General features: G+C 45.7%; 1 protein-coding gene across 5 annotated transcripts in view; it reads left to right on the forward strand.

The window, feature by feature from the left end:
- Window positions 1-15,445, forward strand: part of ZNF589 (zinc finger protein 589) — a 32,201-nt gene extending 16,756 nt beyond the window's left edge. For 2 of the 5 annotated variants that reach the window (XM_516434.9, XM_016941014.4), the window contains 2 exons: window positions 3,004-3,130; window positions 10,118-13,187. In XM_516434.9, coding sequence (XP_516434.5) covers window positions 3,004-3,130; window positions 10,118-11,985 — 1,995 coding nt within the window. In that variant the 3' untranslated portion in view covers window positions 11,986-13,187. Of the gene's footprint in view, window positions 1-3,003; window positions 3,131-10,117 lie in introns of all 5 variants that reach the window. The other 3 variants (XM_009445393.5, XM_016941015.4, XM_016941013.4) reach the window with 3 other exon arrangements.
- The last annotated feature ends 9,851 nt before the right edge of the window (window positions 15,446-25,296 follow it).

The following is a 25,296-nucleotide window of genomic DNA, read 5'->3' on the forward strand; positions in this document are numbered from 1 at the left end:
TTGCAAAGTCTATTCTTCATTGAATTACTTTTACAAAAATCCACTTTGGGGTATTTGTGTTGATCTCTTTCTGGGTTTTCGGTTCTCTTCTATTGATCTGTGTGTCTATTCTTCCATCGATACCCTGTCTCAAGTATTGCGGTGATCAAATAGTAAGTTTAATATCAGGTAGAGTGATCTCTCTTACTTTGTTCTTCTAGTTTCTTTGCCTTATCATATATATTAGGATAAGTTGTCTATATCTACAAAAAAATCTGGTTGGGATTTTGATGGGAATTGTGTTAAATCTATAGATCATTTTGGGGAAGATTGACATCTTTACTATGTTGAGCCTTCCAACCCATGAACGTGCTTTGCCTCCCCATTTATCTAGATCTTTGATTTTTTTTTCCATTGGCATTTTGTAGTTTTCAGTGTACAGATGTTATAGTTGTTTTGTTGGAGTTATGTTAGGCACCTCTTTTTTGCGGGAGTGATTGTAAATGGTATGTTTTTAATTTCAGTTTCCACATGGTCGTTGTTAATCTATATGAATACGATGGATTTTTATGTGTTCATCTTGTATCTTTCAGTCCTCCTGGACTCACTTATTAGTTATATGATCATTTTTATAGATTCCTTTGCATTTCCTACATAGAAAACCGTGTCCTTGGCAAATAGGGGTAATTTTATCTCTTCCTTACCAGTCTCTGTGCTTTTTACTTCCTCTTCTTGCCTTGTACTGGACAGAATGTTTGATTACTTTTTGAGAACCAAAAATTATTTACTTAATTTAAAAATCAGTTTTCACTTAAATATAAAACATTCTATTGCTTAGTTATAGCAAATTGTAATAGCAAGTGTTTACTGCATGTGAGGCATTGATGTCAGTGCTTTATCTTTATTAAGACAGTAGGTGTCATTATCAAGCCCATTTTATAGATGTGGAAACTAAGACACAGAGAGGTTATGTAAGCTTCCAAAGGTCATGTATTGTATAAGTGGCAAAGCTGGGATTTGGACTTGTGCGGTCTGACTCCATAGATTGGGCTCCTACTACATCCACTGAGCAAAAAGCCTAGCTTCCATTGTAGCTGAGCCTGTTGTTTTACGTTTCAGTGGAAAAACTAGAGGGGGAAGAGGAGTCAAGAGAGAAATGGAGAGGATATTGGAACATGAGAGACACAAGGCTTGAACAAGACAAATTATGAGACCTGGGGTATAAAAAGAAAAGGGGAAAGATCACTGAGAATATGAGAACCAGGATGTGCCTGAAGCAGCAGGTCATGGAAAGCATGTAAGGGACAGCAGCCCACACCACTGCCCGCTCAGGCCTTGGCTGCCTAATCCTGGGTCCTGGCCTGCTGTCTAGACTTTTTGTCCTCCCTCGTACACTGTGCCACGCGGCCTGACTGCCTGGGCTGCTGGCTATAGATGTGACATCCCTCCCAAAACTTCTCACACACTCAAGGATTTCAGTATCTACACCTAGTTTCCTACTCTTAGCTCAGCATCATTATTATTCTCTACTGCTTCTGCACTTCTGTGCTGGGTTTTATTAAATCTCTTTTATAGTCCAGCTCTCAGGGGAGGATGCTAGGAAGCTCTGGCTTGGTAGCCTTGCACTGTGTTTCCTTCAGCCCCTACTGTCATCTTTGATTTGCTAGAAGCTTAATTAGTTTAGCTTTAGAACCTGGAATATACATTACCAACTCCTAGAGTGCCAAGGACCACTTGGAAGGTGGACAAGAAGATTGATGTATACCTGAGAATAGGAGGAAGAAGCTGAGTCAGAGAAGAGGTACTCAGGGTAATCAGAGGCAGCTGGGAATAATGTGCAAATGTTTCCAAAGTCTGCAGAGTGAAGTTAAAATTCTAAAGCAAGTCCGAGGCAGGCAGATCACTTGAGGTCGGGAATTGGAGACTAGCCTGGCCAACATGGTGAAATCCCATCTCTACTAAAAACAAAATACAAAAAAAATTAGCCAGGTGTGGTGGTATGCACCTGTGGTCCCAGCTACTTGGGAGGCTGAGGCAGGAGAATTGCTTGAACCCGGTAGGCAGGGGCTGCAGTGAGCTGAGATCACGCCACTGCAGTTCGGCCTGGGTGACAGAGTGAGACTCCGTATCAAAAAAAAAAAAAATCTAGGGCAAGTTAGGAGTGTCATGGAATACCCATAGGCTGAAGCAGTTGGTCACTGAGCAAATAATGCTTGAATTCAGTAGAAGTAAGTTGATTGGTGACTCCCTTGGTATCTGAGGGCAATGCCACCTTTCAAGTGTAACTAAAGATAAAACACCACTGAATACTCATTTAGAAGAGAAGAGACTTGAAGATGAAAAAGCATATGGTGTATGTTTTTTTGAGACAGGGTCTCGCTCTGGTCACCCAGGCTGGAGTGCAATGGTGCGATCTCAGCTCACTGCAGCCCTGACCTCCTGGGATCAGGCAATCCTCCTACCTCAGCCTCCTGGGTAGCTGGAACTACAGGTGCACACCACCATACTTGGCTGATTTTTGTTTATTTTTCATAGAGACAGGGTCTCACTGTGTTGCTCAGGCTAGTCTTGAACTCTTGGGCTCAAGCAATCCTCTCATGTCAGCCTCCCAAGTAGCAGATCCATTTTTTTTTTTTTTGAGGCGGAGTCTCACTCTGTCACCCACGCTGGAGTGCAATGGAGTGATCTTGGTTTACTGCCACCTCTGCCTCTCGGGTTCAAGTGATTCTCCTGCCTCAGCCTCCCAAGTAGCTGGGACTACAGGCGTGTGCCACCACGCCCAGCTAATTTTTGTATTTTTAGTGGAGACAGCGTTGCACCATATTGGCCAGTCTGGTCTCGAACTCCTGACCTCAAGATAACCTCCCACCTCGGCCTCCCAAAGTGCTAGGATTGCAGGTGTGAGCCACCGTGCCCGGCCTAAATCAATTTCTTACGTAGCTAGATGCTCCAAGACCACCAGTTCCATTTTCACTGTGAATCTTAATGGTGACTTGATGAATATGAATTTATCGGTTGATTTAGGGACCAGTGACTTTCGAGGATGTGGCTGTGCTTTTCACTGAGGCAGAGTGGAAGAGACTGAGCCTTGAGCAGAGGAACCTATACAAAGAAGTGATGCTGGAAAATCTCAGGAATCTGGTCTCGTTGGGTAAGGACATGTTCTCTTCCTTCATTTTTCCATTCAAGTATTTACTGACCATATTCAGTGTGCCAGCCAATGTTTTAATCTCTTAGAACATATCAGTGAATAGAATAATAAAGCATTTCTTCTCTCGTGGAGCTTATATTCTAGTATAGGTAGACTGACAATATACAATAAGCAGCATATATAGGTAAATTATATATGTCAAAGGATAATAAGTGCTACATAGCTAAAAAAAATATGTATAAGATATATATAAATATAAGTAGAGCAGATTAAGGGAGATCTGAAGTGCCGGGTGTGGAGGCAACTGGCTGAACTTTTAAATTGCATGATCAAGGTAGGCCTCTATGAGGAAGTACATTTGAGCAAAGGCTTGAAGGAGGTGAGGAGGTTGGATATGTGGGTCAGGTGGGAAACTGCTCCAGACAAGGGGAAAGCAGTGCCAAGGCCCTGGAGGCAGGAGCATATCTAGTCCTTTGGAGGAAAAGCAAGGAGGCCAAGGTGGTTGGAGTACAGAGAACAAGGAGGAGAATAGTAAGAGGTGCCTTCTATGACCTAGAAGTTGGAAATGTTTAACATTTAAGGTATAAATCTGTCAGTTTGATGTTTTATAGATTACCGGATATCATACATCATGTTTTTATTCACTTATTTAAAAACTAAAACTGATTACTAGGTTAGCAAATACAAAATTATCTCGATATTCCTGAGTTCTTGATGAGAGTCAGATTTTCAAAGTTCCTCACATTTCTCTCAGCATCTTTCTCAAGGTTTGTCTTCATCTGGCATAGCTATGAATTAAATAGTTCTGATTTGTTCTCTTTGCATCTGCTTAGACCTATTTTGCACTGCTTTAATCTAATTTGAATTGGCCTCATTTCAATCCTAGTTGCCTATTTCTGTTTCAGTGTAGATTCATCCATTTAAGTTAGCTTTCAATTGGCCAATCTGATTTGGTCTTGTTTCATCTGGTCTTGTTACTCTTTATCTTTTTGCTCATACATTTTGTTGATTCTGAAGAATATGTTAAAATTGCCTTAAAATAATCTGATTCAAATTAATCTTGACCCTGAAATTTTGGATCTCACTGTATCCATTTCAGGTGTTAAACTGTTTTCATCCTTGATCCGTCTTTCCCTTTCTCTCTACATCACTTTTTCTCTTATTGCTGAATTATTTAAAGCAAATCTCAAATATCATGACATACCACTCCTTTATATCACAGTGCAACTCCAATAAATAAGGACATTTTATTTTATTTATTTTTTTTGAGATGGAGTTTCATTCTCATTGCCCAAGGTGGAGTGCAGTGGTGCGATCTTGGCTCACTGCAACCTTTACCTTCTGGGTTCAAGTGATTCTCCTGCCTCAGCCTCCCGAGTAGCTGGGATTACAGGCGCGCACCACCACAGCCGGCTAATTTTTTGTATTTTTAGTAGAAACGGGGTTTCACCATGTTAGCCAGTCTGGTCTCGAACTCCTGACCTCAGGTGATCTGCCCGCCTCAGCCTCCCAAAATGCTGGGATTACAGGTATGAGCCACTGTGCCCGGCTTCACATTTTCTTATATAACCACAGTATCATGATCAGAACTCACAAAGTTATCAGTAGTGCTTCAGTATCATCCAACACCTAGTCCATGTTCAAATTTACCTGATCATCTCAAAAAAGTTTTTTTGCAAATTTGAATCGGGATTCAGATGAGATCCACACATTCCATCTTCTAAAAACTTCTCTTAATTTATATCAATTCCTTCTCTCTCTCCTTGTTTTTTTCTTCCCTGTAGCCCACGGATTTGTTTGTAATGTTCTGACTCTAGAATATAAATCTATTTTAGATAATATCATAATTTTTGCATGGTAGGTTGTAAATCAAGAGAAAATAGTTTTGAGCTTTACCAAGAGGTGTTCACCAATATGAAAAAAAAATACATCACTCATGGCAGTGCTGGTTGTGGTGTTTGAGTAACCGCTTGCGTAGCACACTTAGGTCTGTCACCACTAGAACACATGTAGTCATCAATAAGGCATATCCATGTGTGTCTGCATTTGTAGCTATCATGTCCACAATGATCTTCCTGTAAGCACTTGATTGCTCTGGTATGTCTCATAATGTAGCCTTGTCAAGAGATTACATATTGAAATGAATATTTTTATTGTAAATTACTTTCTTTTTTTCTTTTTTTTTTGAGATGGAGTTTTGCTCTTGTTGCCCAGGCTGGAGTGCAATGGTGCAATCTCGGCTCACTGCAACCTCTGCCTCCCTGGTTCAAGTGATTCTCCTGCCTCAGCCTCCTGAGTAGCTGGGATTACAGGCACGTGCCGCCACGCCCAGCAAATTTTTTTATTTTTAGTGGAGACAGGATTTCACCATGTTGGTCAGGCTGGTCTCAAACTACTGACCTCAGATGATCCGCCTGCCTCGGCCTCCCAAAGTGTTGGGATTACAGGCGTGAGCCGCCATGCCCGGCTCCTTTCTTTTTTATGTTTCGGATAGGGCATTACATTATTAAAACATTCTGCAGCTGGGTGCGGTGGCTCATGCCTGTAATCCCAGCACTTTGGGAGGCCAAGGCGGGCAGATCATGAGGTCAGGAGTTCAAGACAAGCCTGGCCAACATGGTGTAACTTTGCCTCTACTAAAAATACAAAACAAAAACAAAAACAAAAAAACAGCCCGGCATGGTGATGTGCACCTGTAATCCCAGCTACGCAGGAGGCTGAGGGAGGAGAATCGCTTGAACCCAGGAGGCGGAGGTTGCAGTGAGCTGAAATTGCGCCACTGCACTCCAACCTGGGCAACAGAGCAAGACTCCATCTTGGAGAGAAGAAAAACACAAAACATTATGAGTACATTTAATTAAATATGAATTTTGTTTCAGGACAGTAAGTGAGATGTTACAAAATATAGGTTATAAAAAGGAGGCTTTTGTTCTGACAGTATTAGAGAACATCTTCTGCCTAACCCTCTAGTCCTTTTTTAATTAACTTGGCTCCTATCACTCATTTACTCAAAAGTATGTATTGACTATTAAACACTGGGTCTAGTTCTGCATTCTTAGAATATACCAGTGATATGTATGGGAGAAGGGTGCTGTAGACATAGAAACCAGCCAGCGTACATCATCAGGATGGGAGGACAGTGTGGCTCAGATGGAGCAAATGAAGGCTGGAGAATAGGTTGAGTCAAAGAAGCAATAGGTGGAACCCAGTGGGCCCTCTAAGCAGCTTGGCTTTTACTCTGAACATTATGGACTTTCTTTTTTTAAGTTGAAGGGTCTTGTTTATTAGAAATGTAGAATAAAGAAGGAAGAGGCCGGGCATGGTGGCTCACACTTGTAATCCCAGCACACTGGGAGGCCGAGGCAGGCGGATCATGAGGTCAGGTTTTCGAGACTGGCATGACCAACATGGTGAAACCCTGTCCCTACTAAAAATACAAAAGTTAGCTGGGCGAGGTGGCATGTGCCTGTAATCCCAGCTACTCAGGAGGCTGAGGCAGGAGAATCACTTGAACTTGGGAGGCAGAAGTTGCAATGAGGCAAGATCGCACCACTGCACTCCAGCCTGGGTGACAGAGCAAGACTATGTCTAAAAAAAAATAAAAAGGCCGGGCGTGGTGGCTCACACCTGTAATCCTTGCTCTTTGGGAGGCTGAGGCGGGTGGATTGCCTGAGCTCAGGAGTTCGAGACCAGCCTGGGCAACATGGTGAAACCCCGTCACTACTAAAAATACAATAATTAGCTGGGCATGGTGGCACACGCCTGTAGTCCCAGCTACTTGGGAGGCTGAGGCAAAAGAATTGCTTGAACCTGGGAAGCAGAGGTTGCAGTGAGCCAGGATCACGCCACTGCACTGCAGCCTGGGCAATGGAGACTTTGTCTCAAATAAATAAATAAATAAAATGAAATAAGAGAAAGAATTGGCTTTAGTCACTCACTCCCATTCCATTCTTCTGTTCCTGCTTCTAGGGCAGAACTCTGTGGTTCCAGGGCTTAGTTTCTTTTGGATGGATGGGGGTCCAGTTGGCTTTAATATTTATTTATTTATTTTAAATTTTTTTGAGACAGAGTCTTGTTCTGTCACCCAGGCTGGAGTGCGATGGTGTGATCCTGGCTCACTGCAACCTCCGCCTCCTGGGTTCAAGTGATTGTCCTGCCTCAGCCTCCCGAGTAGCTGGGATTACAGGCACCCGCCACCATGCCCTGCTAATTTTTGTATCTTTAGTAGAGATGAGGTTTCGCCATATTTGCCAGGCTGGTCTTGAACTCCTGACCTCATGTGATCCACCCACCTTGGCCTCCCAAAGTGCTGGGATTACAGGCATGAGCCACTGTGCCCGGCCTTTTTTTTTTTTTTTTTTTTTTTGGAGACAGAGTTTCACTCTTGTGGCCCAGGCTGGAGTGCAATGGTGGGATCTCGGCTCACTGCAACCTCCACCTCCTGGAATTGAAGCAATTCTCCTGCCTCAGCCTCCTGAGTAGCTGGGATTATAGGCCGGTGCCACCATGACCGATTAATTTTTGTATTTTTAGTAGAGACGGGGTTTCAGTATGTTGGCCAGGCTGGTTTCGAACTCCTGATCTCAGGTGATCCCGCCCTCATTGTTCTCCCAAAGTGCTGGGATTACAAGTGTGAGTCACTGTGCTGGCCAGAAGAATTTTAACCAAATGTGTAGACCCATGGATTCATTCCATCCTATGCAGAGTCCTGGTCTTCCATATTTAATTAGCACAAATGCCATAAAACTGCCTTCCTACTATTTAGTAGTTCTCCCTGTGAACTATTCACTAAAGTTTCTTTACTATTCATTCCCTTGCCTGACGATTAAATAAACTCAAAATTTTTATTTATTTATTCACTTGTATTAAGTTCTGATGGTCTTTATTACCTGAATTTGGATTCTAAGCTCTATTATTATTATTATTATCCTTAATAATAATAATAGACCCCATAATAAATATCACTCACTATGGGCCCAGCATTGCGCTTTGTGCTCTGTAGGGCTTTACATAAAGACCAAATGTAATGCTGGTATTATTTCATAGATCGGGAAATTGAAGTTTAGAAGGATTAGTAACTTTGTGTCCACAGTCATAAAGTAAGAAAAGACAAGACAGGGTTCAGGATGCCAAAATATGTGTTCCTAAATACTCTAAATACACCACAAATAACTCTGAACTTTTTAAAGGTCTATGTTCTATAAATAATGAGATCCTTGCTACTTTGACTAGGCCTTTGAAGAAAAGAAGCCAGTGAGAATTAAGCCCCCTGACATAGATGCAATACCTCTTGGGAAAGCTAACCACCTTTGGCCTTTGAACTACATCTAGGGCCAGGAGTGTTCCAGGCTTTGACTACTCTAGGCTTGCAAAGCTGCCATCCAGACATCCTGATCATCAGATTCCCAGACACCCAGCCCAACTGCTCCAACTCTCTCAGGACAGGAAGAGGGAATGAGGACTAGCTAAGCTATGCTGCTCCAGAGGAGCTACTGAAACCAGGACCCCCATCCATCCAGAAGAAATGAAGCCCTGGAATCATAGAGTGCTGCCCTAGAATCAGGAATCGAAGAATGTGGTGGTGGGAGTGGGTGACTAAAGCCAAATAGGGCCGGGCGCCGTGGCTCACGCCTGTAATCCCAGCACTTCGGGAGGCCAACCAAGGCGGGCAGATTGCCTGAGCTCAGGCCTTCAAGACTAGCCTGGGCAACATGGTGAACGCCGTCACAAAAAACTTCCTGATGTTTCCCATGATTAGATTCAGATTATACACTGCACTCCATTTTTACTTATTACATATTTTACTTTAATCCAAAAAAACCCACAGCCGAATCTATTCTATATATTATCGCAACAGAGAATCTTCCAAGTAGGCATCCAGACATCCTCAGTGCTGTAAATATCTACAATTATACTAAAATTATCCTCTACCATAATCACATAATACCATAAGCATTTGTTTCCACTGAGAGAACAGTCTTTATGACCTATACGGGAATGCTCTTTGTGACTTTTCCTTTGAGAAGAAAGGATGGATTGAGATAGGAGTCACTTAGTCTCGATGTCCCCCAATGTAGAATGCAGTACAGAATAGTATTGAAGAATGTGCATAGGAAGCCTTCATTTGAGTTTCCCCACTCATAAGTAGATATTTACTAGAGGAAGATTACATGCCAAGTTCTACCAGAAGTGAGGATTCATCAGTGGAGAAGACAGGCACAACTGACTTAAAGAAGGCTGGCTCTTGGTCCTCCAATCCAAGATCTGCTCTTCCCTGTTTTCCACAAGTCGGCAAATACAGTAATGTTACCATTTAGCTGCACTTTCCTAAGAAATATCAAAATTAAATTGCAACTGTTTCTAACCAGCTGAAGATAACAAACAACCATGAACTTTTTGTAATCCAGGAGGCCAGACCCTTTATCAGCCTAACTGAAGACCCTTGCCTAACTAATAAATAGAAGAATTTTTTTTTTTTTTTTTTTTTTGAGACGGAGTCTCACTCTGTCGCCAGGCTGGAGTACAGTGGCATGATCTTGGCTCACTGCAACCTCTGCCTCCCGGGTTCAAGTGATTCTCCTGTCTCAGCCTCCCGAGTAGCTGGGACTACAGGCGCCCGTCACTCCACCCAGCTAATTTTTGTATTTTTAGTAGAGACAGGGTTTCACCATGTTGGGCAGTATGGTCTCAATCTCTTGACCTCGTGATCTGCCCGCCTCCGCCTCCCAAAGTGCTGGGATTACAGGCGTGAGCCACTGTGCCCAGCCCTTTGTATTATTCATATTCTTGCAACTTTTCTGTATATTTGAAATGATTTCCAAATCAAAAGTTTGAAGAGGTTGAATGAAAATATAGGTCCTGCACAGCACATCTTGGGGAGAAAGACTTTAATCATTGAGAATGATTAATGGGCCAGGTCTTATCATAAAACAAGAGCCCAGTCAGCCCTTCCTATGACTCTTCTGACTGGAAACTTTCTTTCTTCAGCAGAATCAAAGCCAGAAGTCCATACCTGCCCTTGTTGCCCTCTGGCCTTTGGCAGTCCGCAATTCCTCAGCCAAGATGAGCTACACAATCATCCTATTCCAGGTTTCCATGCAGGAAATCAACTCCACCCAGGAAATCCCTGCCCAGAGGATCAGCCACAGTCACAACGTCCTTCTGATAAAAATCACAGGGGGGCTGAAGCAGAAGATCAACGAGTGGAAGGAGGCGTCAGACCCTTGTTTTGGAGTACAAATGAGAGGGGGGCTTTAGTGGGTTTCTCTAGCCTGTTCCAGAGACCACCAATAAGCTCTTGGGGAGGCAACAGAATATTAGAGATACAGCTCAGTCCAGCCCAGAATGCAAGCTCTGAGGAAGTAGACAGAATTTCCAAGAGGGCAGAAACCCCAGGGTTTGGAGCAGTCAGGTTTGGGGAGTGTGCACTAGCTTTTAACCAGAAGTCAAACCTGTTCAGACAGAAGGCAGTCACAGCAGAAAAATCTTCAGACAAAAGGCAGTCACAGGTGTGCAGGGAGTGTGGGCGAGGCTTTAGCAGGAAGTCACAGCTCATCATACACCAGAGGACACACACAGGAGAAAAGCCTTATGTCTGCGGAGAGTGTGGGCGAGGCTTTATAGTTGAGTCAGTCCTCCGCAACCACCTGAGTACACACTCCGGGGAGAAACCTTATGTGTGCAGCCATTGTGGGCGAGGCTTTAGCTGCAAGCCATACCTCATCAGACATCAGAGGACACACACAAGGGAGAAGTCATTTATGTGCACAGTGTGTGGGCGAGGCTTTCGTGAAAAGTCAGAGCTCATTAAGCACCAGAGAATTCACACGGGGGATAAGCCTTATGTGTGCAGGGATTGTGGCCGAGGCTTTGTAAGGAGATCATGTCTCAACGCACACCAGAGGATACATTCAGATGAGAAGCCTTTTGTTTGCAGAGAGTGTGGGCGAGGCTTTCGTGCTAAATCAACTCTCCTCCTACACCAGTGGACACATTCAGAGGTGAAACCTCATGTGTGTGAGGAGTGTGGGCATGGATTTAGCCAGAAGTCGTCGCTCAAATCACATCGGAGAACACACTCAGGGGAGAAGCCTTATGTGTGTGGGGAATGTGGGCGGGGATTTAGCCGGAGGATAGTCCTCAATGGACACTGGAGGACACACACGGGAGAGAAGCCTTACACGTGCTTTGAGTGTGGGCGAAACTTTAGCCTCAAGTCCGCTCTTAGTGTACATCAGAGGATACACTCTGGGGAGAAGCCTTATGCATGCATGGAGTGTGGGCAAGGCTTTATCACGAAATCACAGCTCATCAGACACCAGAGGACACACACAGGAGAAAAGCCTTATGTCTGCGGAGAGTGTGGGCGAGGCTTTATAGCTCAGTCAACCCTCCACTACCACCGGAGTACACACTCCAAGGAAAAACCTTATGTGTGCAGCCAGTGTGGTCGAGGCTTTTGTGATAAATCAACTCTCCTCGCACACGAGCAGACACATTCAGGGGAGAAGCCTTATGTGTGTGGGGAATGTGGGCGGGGATTTGGCCGGAAGATACTCCTCAACAGACACTGGAGGACACACACAGGAGAGAAACCTTACGCGTGCATCGAGTGTGGGCGAAACTTTAGCCACAAGTCCACTCTCAGCTTACATCAGAGGATACACTCGGGGGAGAAGCCTTATGCATGCGTGGAGTGTGGGCGAAGCTTTAGGAGAAAGTCACAGCTCATCATACACCAGAAGATACACTCGGGGAAAAGCTTTAGAGGTGCAAGGAGTGAGGATGTGATTTTAGCAACAAGTCAGCCATCAGCCACACCAGCGGAAATGCTTAGGGAGAAGCCTTGTTTGTAAGGTAATGTGGACAGAGCTGTACGTGGACATCATTACTTGTCACGTGTCAGAGGACACACTCGGGAGAAACCTTCATGGAGTGAGAGTAAGGTGTTGGCTGGAAGTGGCCCCTTAAGAGATACTTGGAGTCAAATCTATCCACTGTACGCCCACCCCACTCTTGTTCTAAGAGCTTTGGGGACAGTCTTTTGACCCCTTACATTCCTTTAGATGTGAAGATGACAGAGATCTAACTTCTGAGAGCAGAGGTGTCAAGTGATGGTCCCCTTGGAGGAATGGTCTTTGCATCTGACTACTTCCTTCTTCAACTGTGTTCTTCCATTAGCTTCCATGACACTCTCCTGCTTTATTTTTTTCTACATCTCTAGCCTTTGCTGTTTCCTCTCCTACCCCACCTTTAGATTTTACTCAGAGTTCAGTCTCCAGCCCTACAATCTGAGGGACACCTTTACCAGGTCCCCTTCCTAACCCTCCAAATCCAAGATTCTTTAACCACACTCTAAAAGTTCTTCAGACTCAGGACTTAAACATAGCCACGCCACCTTGGCCTTCAATGACAGGGATCTAGCAATGCCACATCATCAGCCTTCCAATGCCAGGTTTAAGGGTTTTTTAAACACAGCTCCTCTTAAATCCTCCAATCTCAGTACCCAGTGTTTTAGCCATGCTCGGGTGGCTAAATTACGTCCAGGAATGGTGCCAGGGCCTTTAGCCATTTGTCTCTCCTCACACTCCAGGGCCCATATGGCCCAGGTTCTGACAGTTTGCCTTACTCCCTTGGCCTGGGGCTAGCCCTACCTGATACCCTGTGTCAATGAGTGTACCTTGGAGAGCTATCCACTCAGGCCCCAGTGCCTCTATTTGCTAAGGGACTCTGCCACAGAAAAGAAGGGGAGAGATGTTCATGTAACCTCAAAATACTTAGGCTTGGTTTTGATGCTAGAGAGGAAGAAGGACTTGGAGAGAGAGAAGGAATGGCTGGTCCAGAGGCTTTTGTCCACTCCCTCTCACTGGAAGTGGTTCATCTCCAGGGAATCCCCAAGGTTAGCCTGCTTAGGGGAAGGGCTAGGGGTACCTGGAATGTAGGATCTCCCCCCTGACTGGCCTACCACCCTAATGTGTCCGGAATTGGTGGGTTCTTGGTCTTGCTGACTTCAAGAATGAAGCCGTGGACCCTCACGGTGAGTGTTACAATTCTTAAACATGGTGTGTCTGGAGTTTGTTCCTTCTGATGTTCGGATGTGTCCAGAGTTTCTAACTTCTGGTGGGTTTGTGGTCTCGCTTCAGGAGTGAAGCTGCAGACCTTAGCGGTGTTACGGCTCTTAAAGGCGGCGCATCTGGAGTTGTTAGTTCCTTCCGGTGGGTTCGTGGTCTTGCTGGCTTCAGGAGTGAAGCTGCGGACCTTTGCGGTGAGTGTTACAGCTCTTAAAGGTGGCGCGGACCCAAAGAGTGACCAGCAGGAAGATTTATTGTGAAGAGTGAAAAAACAAAGCTTCCACAGCATGGAAGGGGACCTGAGTGGCTTGCCGCTGCTGGCTCGGGTGGCCTGCTTTTATCCCCTTATCCGGCCCCACCCACATCCTGCTGATTGGTCCATTTTACAGAGAGCATATTGGTCCGTTTTGACAGGGTGCTGATTGGTGCATTTACAATCCCTGAGCTAGACACAGAGTGCTGATTGGTGCATTTACAAGCCTCTAGCTAGACATAAAAATTTTCCAAGTCCCCACTAGATTAGCTAGACACAGAGCACCGATGGGTGCGTTTACAAACCTTTAGCTAGACACAGTGCTGATTGGTGCGTTTACAATCCTTTAGCTAGACACAAGTTCTCCAAGTCCCCGCTAGATTAGCTAGACACAGAGCACTGATTGGTGCGTTTACAAACCTTGAGCTAGACACAGAGTGCTGATTGGTGCATTTACAATCCTCTAGCTAGACATAAAAGTTTTCCAAGTCCCCACCAGGTTAGTTAGATACAGAGTGCTGATTGGTGCATCCACAAACCCCGAGCTAGACAGAGAGTGCTGCTTGGCGCATATACAATCCTCCAGCTAGACATAAAAGTTCTCCAAGACCCCACCCAACTCAGGAGCCCAGTTGACTTCCGCTAGTGGATCCCGCACTGGGGCTGTGGGTGGAGCTGCCTGCTAGTCCTGCGCCTCACGCCTGCACACCTCAGCCCTTGGGCGGTCAATGGGACGGGCAGCGCCTGTCAGGGAGTCTCGGGCTGCATGCGAGCCCATGGTGGTCGGGGGTGGCTTGGGCATGGCAGGCCGCAGGTCCCGAGCCCTGCCCCATGGGGAGGCGGCTGAGGCCCGGTGAGAATTCAAGTGCGGCGTGGACAGGCTGTCAGTGCTGAGGGACCCGGTGCACCCTCTGCAGCTGCTGGCCCGGGTGCTAAGCCCCTTAATGCCTGGGGCCTGTGGTGCCAGCCGGCCGCTCCGAGTGTGGGGGCCCCCGAGCCTGCGCCCACCCGGAACTCATGCTGGCCTGCGAGCCCCATGTGCAGCCCTGGTTCCCGCCTGCGCCTCTCCCTCCACACCTCTCTGCCAGCCAAGGGAGCCGGCTCCGGCCTTGACCAACCCAGAGAGGGGCTCCCACAGTGCAGCGGCTGGCTAAAGGGCTCCTCAAGCGTGGCCAGAGCGGACGCTGAGGCTGGGGAGGCGCTGAGAGTGAGCGAGGGCTGCTAACACGTTGTCACCTCTCACTAATGCTGCCCCTTTCCCATGGCCTGAGCTAAAAGCCATAGAAAGTGTGTGTATGTGTGTGTGTTTAGGGGTTGCTGGGCAGGGGAAGGGTGGGACACCATCATTCCACAAGACCTCGAAGTTACTCCTCCCATAGAAAAATGAAAGTGGAAAAATTAGTGATCATACATCTACTTTAAACATGAGAGGGAGAAAAAAGTGTTCATTTTCTATTAAAATCCATGTAGGCACTGTCGAGACACCACACAGATCTGGTCCGGCAAGAGGACTGTCAGGTCCAGGCAGTCATAGGAAGAGATTGTAAGCTGCAGTAAATCTGAGTCTCTCTTCAAAGGGTTTAGCCTGCTAACTTCCTTATCCTTGTTCTCAAATTCAACTTTCTTGTTCTTCCTTACCCCTAGTTACTGTAAACAGCCTACCCCATTCTCGTCAGCTTTAATCAATAATTCACATCTGTTCCCTTGGTTACCTGTACCCATTGTTCCCCCGAAACTGCACGCCTCACACTCCACCTCTGTAACTCATGTCCCCCTCCCCTTCTATATTTAGGAAAATATGTACAAGTGGCCAATTGGGTCAGCTCAGATTGTGCAGTCTGACCCCAGCCCATGGGGGAATGACACAGAGATAGGGACTGTGTTACGGATAAAAATCCCCTGGTCTCCTTTGTTCTCTGTGCTCTTGTGATCTTGATTGACACAAGTGGCACCGTTCTGCAGAAGTAAATTACCTTGCTGAGAGAAATTAAACTTTTGCCTGAGTGCTGGTTTTACTTCATGGCACTGAGCATTTCATCCTAGAGCATTTTATATCCAACAATTCTGGGGGCTCGTCTGGGATTCCCATTCTCCTTCGGGAAGGGGTCTTCAGTCACCCTACCCAGGGGAGACACTTCCCACTGCCCTGTTGCGGTGGCCTCAGGGATGGGAGATCGAGACCCACCTGTTGTGACGAATAAACCTGGACTCTCAGCAACGTGGGGAAGAGAGACTTGCAATACTGCGGCGACCAGGTAAACTGCACAGACCAAGGTAGAAAACGTCGCAGGGGCAACAAATTACTTCTTTAGTGGTTTTGCGGGGGTTGGGGCATTCTGGAGGTTGAAAGTGCATGAATGGTAACAAGCACTACTGCTGTGTGGAGTGAGACCAATCTGCAGTTCCGTGGTCATCTCATATGGCTTAGGGCGGCCCTTTGGGGGTCCCGTCAGGGGTTGATACTGACTCGCCATGAATGCTAAAAGTGACCTGGAACATTCCCTCAAGGGAAGCGGCCAGAGCGGACAGTGAAAGAAGGGTGCAAGGAATCTCCAGCAGGTGGAGCTAAAGGATAGGCGAATTGTGCCTTAGCAAAGCTTCCAGTGAAGGACAGGCAAGAGACCCCTAATACGAGGGGTTGAGCCAGAAGGAACCCCCCAAATAGGCAGGAGATCCCTAATATGAGGGGTTGAGCCACAGCAAGCCCCCACTAGGCAAGAGATTCCTAATACGAGGGATTGAGCCTAGCCAGGACCCAGTATGGTAAATAATACAAGCAAAAAAGATAAAGTTAGCAACAAAGATATACCACTGATAGTCCCCAAGGTCTCAAAGATATACCACCTGATAGCCCCTTAGGTCTCACGCTAAAAGGTTGGAAAGATAACAAGAGAACTAAACATAAGACAAAGGAACAAATGATAAAATATTGCTGTTCTATTTGGTCTCAAAGACCTATCCTCAGTCCCTCAATCTTCTGGCCAAAGTTTGGGTCGACTAAGGATATACTGTATCAACTTTTAATTCAACATGTAAGTAATAAAAGCCCAGTTTCTCAAGAAGAACTGAACTATGCTCTTTGTTGGAAGCAAAGACCTGTCCTCCCTTTTCCCTTATGCACCTGCCCCTGCTGTAGAACCAGTGAGAGAAGGGGGGATCCTGGCAAAGAGAACAGCACATGGGATCCCCTAGACCATCCTCCACCTAATACCCCTAGTCCCCCTCCTAATACACCCAACCCTTCCCCTCAGGCCCAGCCTAAGTCCCCCTCCCCGGAAAAACTCCAAGCTCCTAATTCGCCAGGTCGCTTTTGCTGGGCTAGTAACATCAAGGATCCACCGCAACATGTCTGCATCGTCCCTCCCATAGTACGCCCCAGCGGCAGGCAAAGCCCATGCTCCTGCCCCCCGGCTGGTCCAACATCCCAGCACCATATTGACGGCGGCTCTGCAAGACCCATGGGCCAGGCCCCAGCCTATGCCCCAAGCAGACTACATTATGGGATATCTGCCTTACTTTTGCCAAGGCCAAGTAATATGGGGCCTCAGCCGCAGCTCCAAGCACCTAGGCATCCCTGCGGCTAAGTCTCCTGAGCAAGTGGTAAATAATCTTTCAGCTGATATATCCGCTAGCATTTATTGTGGTCAGGCCAGTGTTAAAAGTAAAAATATCCACCAGAAAAGAACTTTGATTCTTTAAAGTCGCTTTGTTGTTGTTGTTGTTGTTGTTGTTGTTGTTTGAGACGGAGTCTCACTCTGTCGCCCAGGCTGGAGTGCAGTGGCACCATCTCGGCTCACTGCAAGCTCTGCCTCCCAGGTTCACGCCATTCTCCTGCCTCAGCCTCCCCAGTAGCTGGGACTACAGGCACCCACCACCACGCCTGGCTAATTTTTTTGTATTTTTTAGTAGAGACGGGGTTTCACCATGTTAGTCAGGATGGTCTCGATCTCCTGATCTCGTGATCCGCCCGCCTCGGCCTCCCAAAGTGCTGGGATTACAGGCATGAGCCACCACGCCCGACCTCTTAAAGTCACTTATATTAAAATGTGCTACCAGAAAAGAATTACATGTGTATAAGTATGAGGTTATTCTGTTAAAAAGGATGGTTTAACATTAACTACTGATAATTCGCGTAACCTAGCAAGTTTCTTAACAAGAGATCCAAATCAAAAAGAAAGCACACATGTTTAGATTTAACTGATTACCATACAAACGTCTGGCCAAACTTAAGAGATACCCCCTTCAAAAGTGATTAAGGGAAAAAGAATGCAACAAGTGTTCAGTGATTAATGAAAGTTCCTAGAGAAAATCAAAGTGTTTAATAATTAGTCTATTCAAATTTATAAGCTGTCTGCACTTAGTCAAGCTTTAAAGTACCTGCAGGACCCGAAAGAACCATCTATACTAATTGTAAATACGCCTTTACGGTGGCTCATACATTTAGAAAATTTCATACTGAATTAATAGTAAAAGTTAAAGCCTTGTTTATGAGGAGTTAGTCACCCAAGTATTAAATAACCTTCAGTTACCAGAAAAGAAAAAAATAGCTATTGTCCATGTCCCCAGGCACCAAAAAGCCTGTCTTTCAAGAGTCAAGAAAATAACCTAGCAAATCAGATAAGCCAGAAAATAACCTAGCAAATCAGATAAGCCAGAAAATAACCTAGCAAATCAGATAACGCTACAGGAGCATTTCTCCTGTAGGTGCTAAAGGGAACTCGGAGAAATGTTATTCAGACCTCTTATGAAGGAAGTCCTTTCTCCACCTACATTAGAGGACTCATTAAAGACCCCAAGCCATGTATAGCACAAAGTTTATATGTGTATAGGAATTTATACCCTGAGCCAAACAAGTCTAGAGACTTGGTTGCCGTAAATCAAATGTCTTCTGACTTATTACTCTACTAAGAATCCAAACTACCTCTCAAAGCAATCCAACATTCCTACATACTTGGTTTATCTTCCACTTTCTCTTCCCTCAGAACTCACAATTTTCCAGTACAGGCGCCACCCCTAGAGTTTCCAGTACCTCGACACCAGCCTGAGGAGCCAGCCTAGTGCTTCTAACCACTGAAACTGCAGTCCAAACAGCAAGAAAAGATAGACCCATCACACCCAAGTCAAGAAAGCACCGCCATCCCTGAAGTTGTGGGTCATTATCCGAGGGAAAAAACCCCTCAAACCTAAGGTTAAGAAACATTTAACACTCTTTTATCTATTCTATTCCCCTTTCTTCTTTCCTCATTCTCTTGCTGACCTTGTTATCAATATAACTAGGTCAGACTCACCCCAAATCATTACCTTTGATGCTTGCCTTGTCATGCCTTGTCAAAAGGATGAATACTGGCAAAGATATGTCTCTACTTCAGAAAAATACCTCTGCCCCTTCAGAGAAGCCACTGACCCCATGCCTTGCTTATGGCGGGGGTACCAAGGCACCCCAAGTTGGGAGATATGTTTTCAATGGGCAGATGTCATCCTAACTACCAGAGAACATGGCGGGACCTCCCCAGAAAGCTGTACCAACCTAAAATTTTGTCTCTGCCTTACCAAAGGAATCATCCCCTCTAATTATCAACTTCACCACTGTAACCCAGTAACAATCTCTATTAATGCCCCTACCTCCACCAACCCTGTGCCCCCTTTAGAATGCTTGTATGGATTAGGAGCAGAGGTCAATGGATATGACCATAAGGCTTCTTTACAATATGCTTTATTGACCCCCCTTCTTCTCCATCTGAATCTTCTACTCTACCTAACAACAATGCCAAAGTAAATATTGTAGAAGTAAAAGATTTAAGACAAACCCTAACAATTGAAACAGGATATCAAGATGTAAATGCCTGGTTGGAATGGATTCTGTCTGCATGTTAAACAAAAGCAATTGTTATGCTTATGTGCACTGCAGACCAGAGGCCCAGATTGTCCCCTTTCCACTAGGATGGTCCTTCAATCAACCAGGCATGGGCTGTATGGTAGCTTTTTTTCCAGGATTCCACAGCCTGGGGCAACAAATCATGCCAAGCACTCTCTCTGCTATATCCTGAAGTCCAACACCCTGTGGGTCAGCCCCTGAGGTCCATCCAGCTTCCATCTCCCGATGTCAGTTTCACCTCATGTCTCTCACAACAGGGGGAGAATTTGGCATTCCTCGGAAGCTTAATGGGATGGAGTGAGCTTAAGCCCTTCCAAGAGCTTACCCGTCAGTCTGCCCTTAGTCATCCTCGAGCGGATGTATGGTGGTATTGCGGTGGACCCTTACTGGACACTGCCAAGTAACTGGAGCGGCACTTGTGCAATTGTCCAATTGGCTATCCCTTTCACCCTGGCATTTCATCAACCAGAGAAAGAAAAACCACAACACCAAAAAATAAGAGAAGCTCCTTATGGGTCTTTTGACTCTCAAGTTTACATAGATGCCATTGGAGTCCCACAGGGAGTGCCTGACAGGTTCAAAGCCTGAGACCAAAGAGCTGCAGGATTTGAATCCATATTTCCAGGGGTAACTATTAATAAAAATGTAGCTTGGATAAATTACATCTATTATAACCAGCAGTGGTTTATTAATTACACCAGGGATGCTATCAAAGGAATAGCTGACCAATTAGGGCCTACTAGCCAAATGGCTTGGGAAAACAGAATAGCTCTAGACATGTTATTAGCCGAAAAAGGTGGAGTCTGTGTTATGATTAAAACTCAATGTTGTACCTTCATCCCAAACAACACTGCCCCTGATGGGAGCATAACAAAGGCCTTGCAGAGACTTACCGCTTTATCCAATGAATTAGCTAAAAATTCTGGAGTCAATGACCCCATTTAAGGATGGCTAGGAAAGTGGTTCGGTAAATGGAAAGGAATCATGGGCTCAATTTTTATTTCCCTTGCAGTTGTAGTAGGCATCCTCATTCTCATTGGGTGTTGTGTCATACTATGCATCTGTGGGCTAATACAAAGAATTGTACAAACACCACTTACTAAAGCCTCCCTTAGTTCTCCTCTACCTTATTCAAGTAAGCTTTTCCTTTTAAAAGATCAAATCGAATGGCAAAGCCAAGACATGTTTAAAAAGTTTGAAGAGAAAGGATCGTAAAAAAATTAAAAGGGAGGAATTGTAAGATGCAATAAATCTGAGTTTCTCTTCAAAGGGTTTAGCCTATTAACTTCCTTATCCTTGTTCTCAAACTCAACTTTCTTGTTCTTCCTTGCCCCTAGTTACCGTAAACAGCCTATCCCCCTTCCCATCAGCTCTAATCAATAACTCACATCTGTTCCCTTGGTTACCTGTATCCTTTGTTTCCCTGAAACTGCACATCTCACATGCTCCACCTCTGTACCTCATGTCCCCCTCCCCTTTTATATTTGGGAAAATATGTACAAGTAGCCAATCGGGTCAGCTCAGATTGTGCGGTCCAGCCACAGCCCATGGGGGAGTGACACAGAGATAGGGACTGCGTTAAAGATACCCCCCCCCGCCCCCCCCCCCCGGTCTCCTTTGTTCTGTGTGCTCTTGTGATCTTGATTGACACAAGTGGCACCCTTTTGCAGAAGTAAATTGCCTTGCTGAAATAATTTGCCTGAGTGCTGGTTTTACTTCATGGCACCAAGCATTTATTCCTAGAGCATTTTATATCCAACAAGACGCAGAGGGGACCTCTGTCCGGCCAGGGCAGATGACTTTGGGTGCCTTCTAGTCAAGAATCACGCCTTCCTTTGTCTCTTCGAAAAGAGGATGAAATCAGGGCTGTAATGGCCTCATCTGTGCAGTAACAAGCTCGAGGTGTTGTGAGATCTTCGCAATAAAGGGTTGCAGGGGAAGGAGGGGTGGGGAAAGGAGTAGCTGAGTCTCTGGTGTAGGGGCTGACAGCTCATTTCTGAAGGATGATAGGGGGCCTCATTCAAATGACTGCAAGGCCCAGTAAGTCAAACTGAGATCAAGGCAGGCTGTCTCCCTGTCAACCTCATCCTTCAACCCTACCCCTAAGGTTCCCTGGTTCTGCCCATTTTTCGGTTATTGTATTTGGCCCTCCAAATCCTTCATCCCCTTTCCTTGAGCTTTGTCCCTCAGTGCAGCTTCTCTCTCAGCACACACCTAGGGACTGCTCTTTATCCCTCCCTGTGGACTTGTTCTTCAGCACTGAATTCTCCCTTTGTTTCCCAAATTTTATTGAAGTGGTGCCTGCAGGGTAGGATGGTGGGGAAGAGTGCTTTGGGAGGAGCCACAGAGGGCTCTGGAGGGGCTACTTGTGACCTCTGCTGCTTGCCCAACATTTGGGGAATGAGGATAGGACTTCCCAAGATCGGTTCCAGCTGTCACTGATCCCCTACCTTCTCCCTCTCTGAGGAATGGCTCCACCTCACTTTACCAGTTTTAGCATCTTAGTGGTCTGCATTTAGGGGCCACTTTCCCATAAGCCTTTGCAGGAGTGCTCGCTCAGTGCAATCCCAGGGGTCTTGGTTTTCCGCAGCTGGTCCTTTCCAACATCACTCTCTTCTCTCCCCTGCCTTGTTAACCCTCCTTTCCCATCTTGAGGGGTCCCTTCATGTCCTGGCCTCAGGAATTCCTCTTTTTAGGCCTTGGAGTGAGGTGAGAATCAAGATCTCCACAACTGGCTCCTGTGATTCAGATGCTGGGCCCTATGGTAAACCTCTCCAGGAAAGGAACAGGCAAGGGTGGAGTGAGACTTGGGCATTTATAATGAGTCTTCAAGGGATCATGGGCTCTCAGAACTGTAGAACTCAGGACTTGTGAATCCTGCATAGCTCCTGGGGAACTGAGATAACGCTGGGCTCAGATTAGGAATCTGGGGCTGCTCGCCACTGGGGGAAATGAATCCCACTGTTCACCCTGATTCGGGTGATTCAAGGGCCCTGATTCCCCAGGGCCATGTTTGATTAAGAAGGGAGTAAGCCCAAAGGAGAGGCTGTGGAATGATGAATGCGTGGGAGGGAGATGGTTAGATGAGGGTTTGAACTTGGAGATTCCAATTCCATGGGGGAGAATTTTGTGTGGTGGGAGGCTGACAAGTGAGAACTGTGAAATGTTCTAATAGATACTGGGAAGAGGTATCTGTCTTTTGAAATATCCAAGCTTTTATGGATTTCTATGTTACCTCTTGTTCTCAAGCTGAATCTATATGAAGATTTAAAAAATCTGGTATATCTGGGCCAGGTACAGTGGCTCACATCTGTAATCCCAGCACTTTGAGAGGCTGAGGCTGGCGGATTACTTGAGGTCAGGAATTTGAGACCAGCCTGGCCAACATGGTGAAACCCCGTCTCTACTAAAAATTAGCTGGGCGTGGTGCACACGCCTGTAATCCCAGATACTTGGAGGCTGAGGCATGAGAATAGCTTGAATTTAAGAGGCAGAGGTTGCAGTGAGCCAAGATTGCACCACTGCACTCCAGCCTGGGTGACAAAGCAAGACTCTGTCTCAAAAAAAAATTTTTGTTTCTTTAATCTTAATAAGTGTTTTATGTAATTTTAAGTAAAATGTACACAAATGAAGAAATAGAAAATGAATTTACTATTTAGTAGTAAATCACAAATTTGTTAAAACAAATACATCTAACCATCTTATGTCATTTCATATGGGTATAAATAACATTTTTAAATGTTGGAAGTTATTCTCTTATAGGAAATAATGATCATATGGAAGCTAGTTTTGTGTCTGGCAGATAGTAGTTGCATAACAGCTTGTATTTTTTTTTTTTTTTTTTTCACTACCAAACCTACCTTTGGAAGATGAACCAGTCCTTGAAGCCCAGCTCCCAATCCAGGCTTTTTCCTTTCTGCCTCATTAACCTTGTCCAGTCAGGTCTTTGACAGTCATTAAGTCATTAAAGCTGTGATTTCTCCTTCTCCTGGGAGTCTATATTGTTTCTGTTGAGCCGGCCAGAAGGGAACTGAGATCTCTTTATGTGAAAAACCCTGAAAGGGAGAATCCTGTGACACACATGAGCATTCTCAGTACAAGCATGTAAAACATCCGTGAACCGTTATACAGTCTGCAGTGGGAGCCACAACAGGACTCTGGATTGGCTCAAAAGCCCCACTTGGCTGGGCACAGTGGCTCACATCTGTAATTCCAGCACTTTGGGAGGCCAAGGTGGGCGGATCACTTGAGGTCAGGAGTTCGAGACCAGCCTGGCCAACATAGTGAAACCCCATCTCTACCAGCTGATCTGTTCCCAAGCAAAGAAGAGAGACTACCAAATATATGATGTTGGTAACAATAGCATGCCTATCTTATAGATGAGCAAATAAAAACAAATGTAGATAACTTGGCCATGTTCACACAGCTAATAAGTAATGGTACTTGGCTATAGCCTGGGATTCTGGAAACATCTGGAGTCTGGGTCTGAGAGGTTGTTCTGTTCAATTCCTTGCCCCCAGGCAGCCTGGTTCTTCAAATTCCTCTGGTCTCCTAAAATCTGACTAATTCTGGCCGGGTGTGGTGGCTCATGCCTGTAATCCCAGCACTTTGGAAGGCTGATGTGGGTCGATCACCTGAGATCAGGAGTTCGAGACCAGCCTGGCCAACATGGTGAAACCCTATCTCTACTAAAAATACAAAAATTAGCCAGGCGAGGTGGCTGGCACCTGTAATCCCAGCTACTCAGGAGGCTGAGGCAGGAGAATCACTACTCAGGAGGCAGAGGTTGCAGTGAGCCGAGATCACGCCACTGCACTCCAGCCTTGGCGACAGAGCAAGACTCTGTCTCAAAAAAAAAAAAAAAAAATTCGAATTCTGATACAAGCAAGATTTAGGTGTCTGCTACACCAGACCTATCTCCAGAGACCTCTCAGGTGAGGATTACAACGTGGCCTATTGACATTTTCCAAGCTGGAAACCTCTATGATAAGGCACTGCAGAAATAGTACCTGGTAAACATTTGTACTTCTTATCCCTGGAACATTGGATCCTTCCAGCTTAGAATTCCTTGTTAGTGGGGACAGAGTGGGGAGATGTTTCTACCAAAGAGCACAGGCAGTGTCTGCTAAACTAATGTTGTTACTAACTTGGTCATTCTGGCTTTCCCATGATGGTAGGCTGGCAGGAAAAGGGAGGAGCCATTATACTTACGTAGGTCATTGACCCTGATTATCATGCATTGGTGATGTTGCTACTCAAGTATATCTGAACCCAGGAGGTTCTGTGAATGCTTCCATACCCAGGCATAACCATCAGTGGGCACATGCAGCAATCACAGCTCTCTATCAGGGTAAGTCAGCTAAGGGATCTGACCTCTTGGAAGTGAAAGTCTGTTTTCCCAGTAGGTAAGCATCTTCAACCTGTAAAGGTTGGCTCTGGGGGCAGGAACTATAATATGGTTGATAAAGGAGGGAGGTAATAAGAATCAATTATGGCTTCAGGCCCAGTTGTAATGGTGGGAAATGTTATCTTTTCCACTAATCCACTTATATTGAGTCTTAAGTAGAGATCGCGGCTCACTAGGTTCTTGCCTGACTCTCTGATATGCTGAGCTACATGCAGAGCTGGCGCATGGGCAGACCCAAACACAGGCAGGGGAGGATGGCACTGAACAACTTTTATGCTCCATCTCACGTCCTCTTGGCCCACATTCCTACCCTGACCATAGCTGCACTCAGGTGAAATCAAAGACCTCCTCACTGTTTCTCTCATGCTCCTTCTAGGAGCTTCTCTGCTGATGCAGTGTGGGAAGCCTGCAAGAGCCCCTCAGCCTTTCTGGCATATGCAAGTCTGGGACTGCAAATGGGTTAGGTCTCCCTGGAAAATCACTGACAACGGATGATGAAACCAATGGACAAACAACCAGCCTCCTAGGCTTTGGTGGGAGACAGAGGACCACCAACTAGAT

Source organism: Pan troglodytes, chromosome 2, assembly GCF_028858775.2.
Source record: "Pan troglodytes isolate AG18354 chromosome 2, NHGRI_mPanTro3-v2.0_pri, whole genome shotgun sequence".
NCBI lineage: Eukaryota > Metazoa > Chordata > Mammalia > Primates > Hominidae > Pan > Pan troglodytes.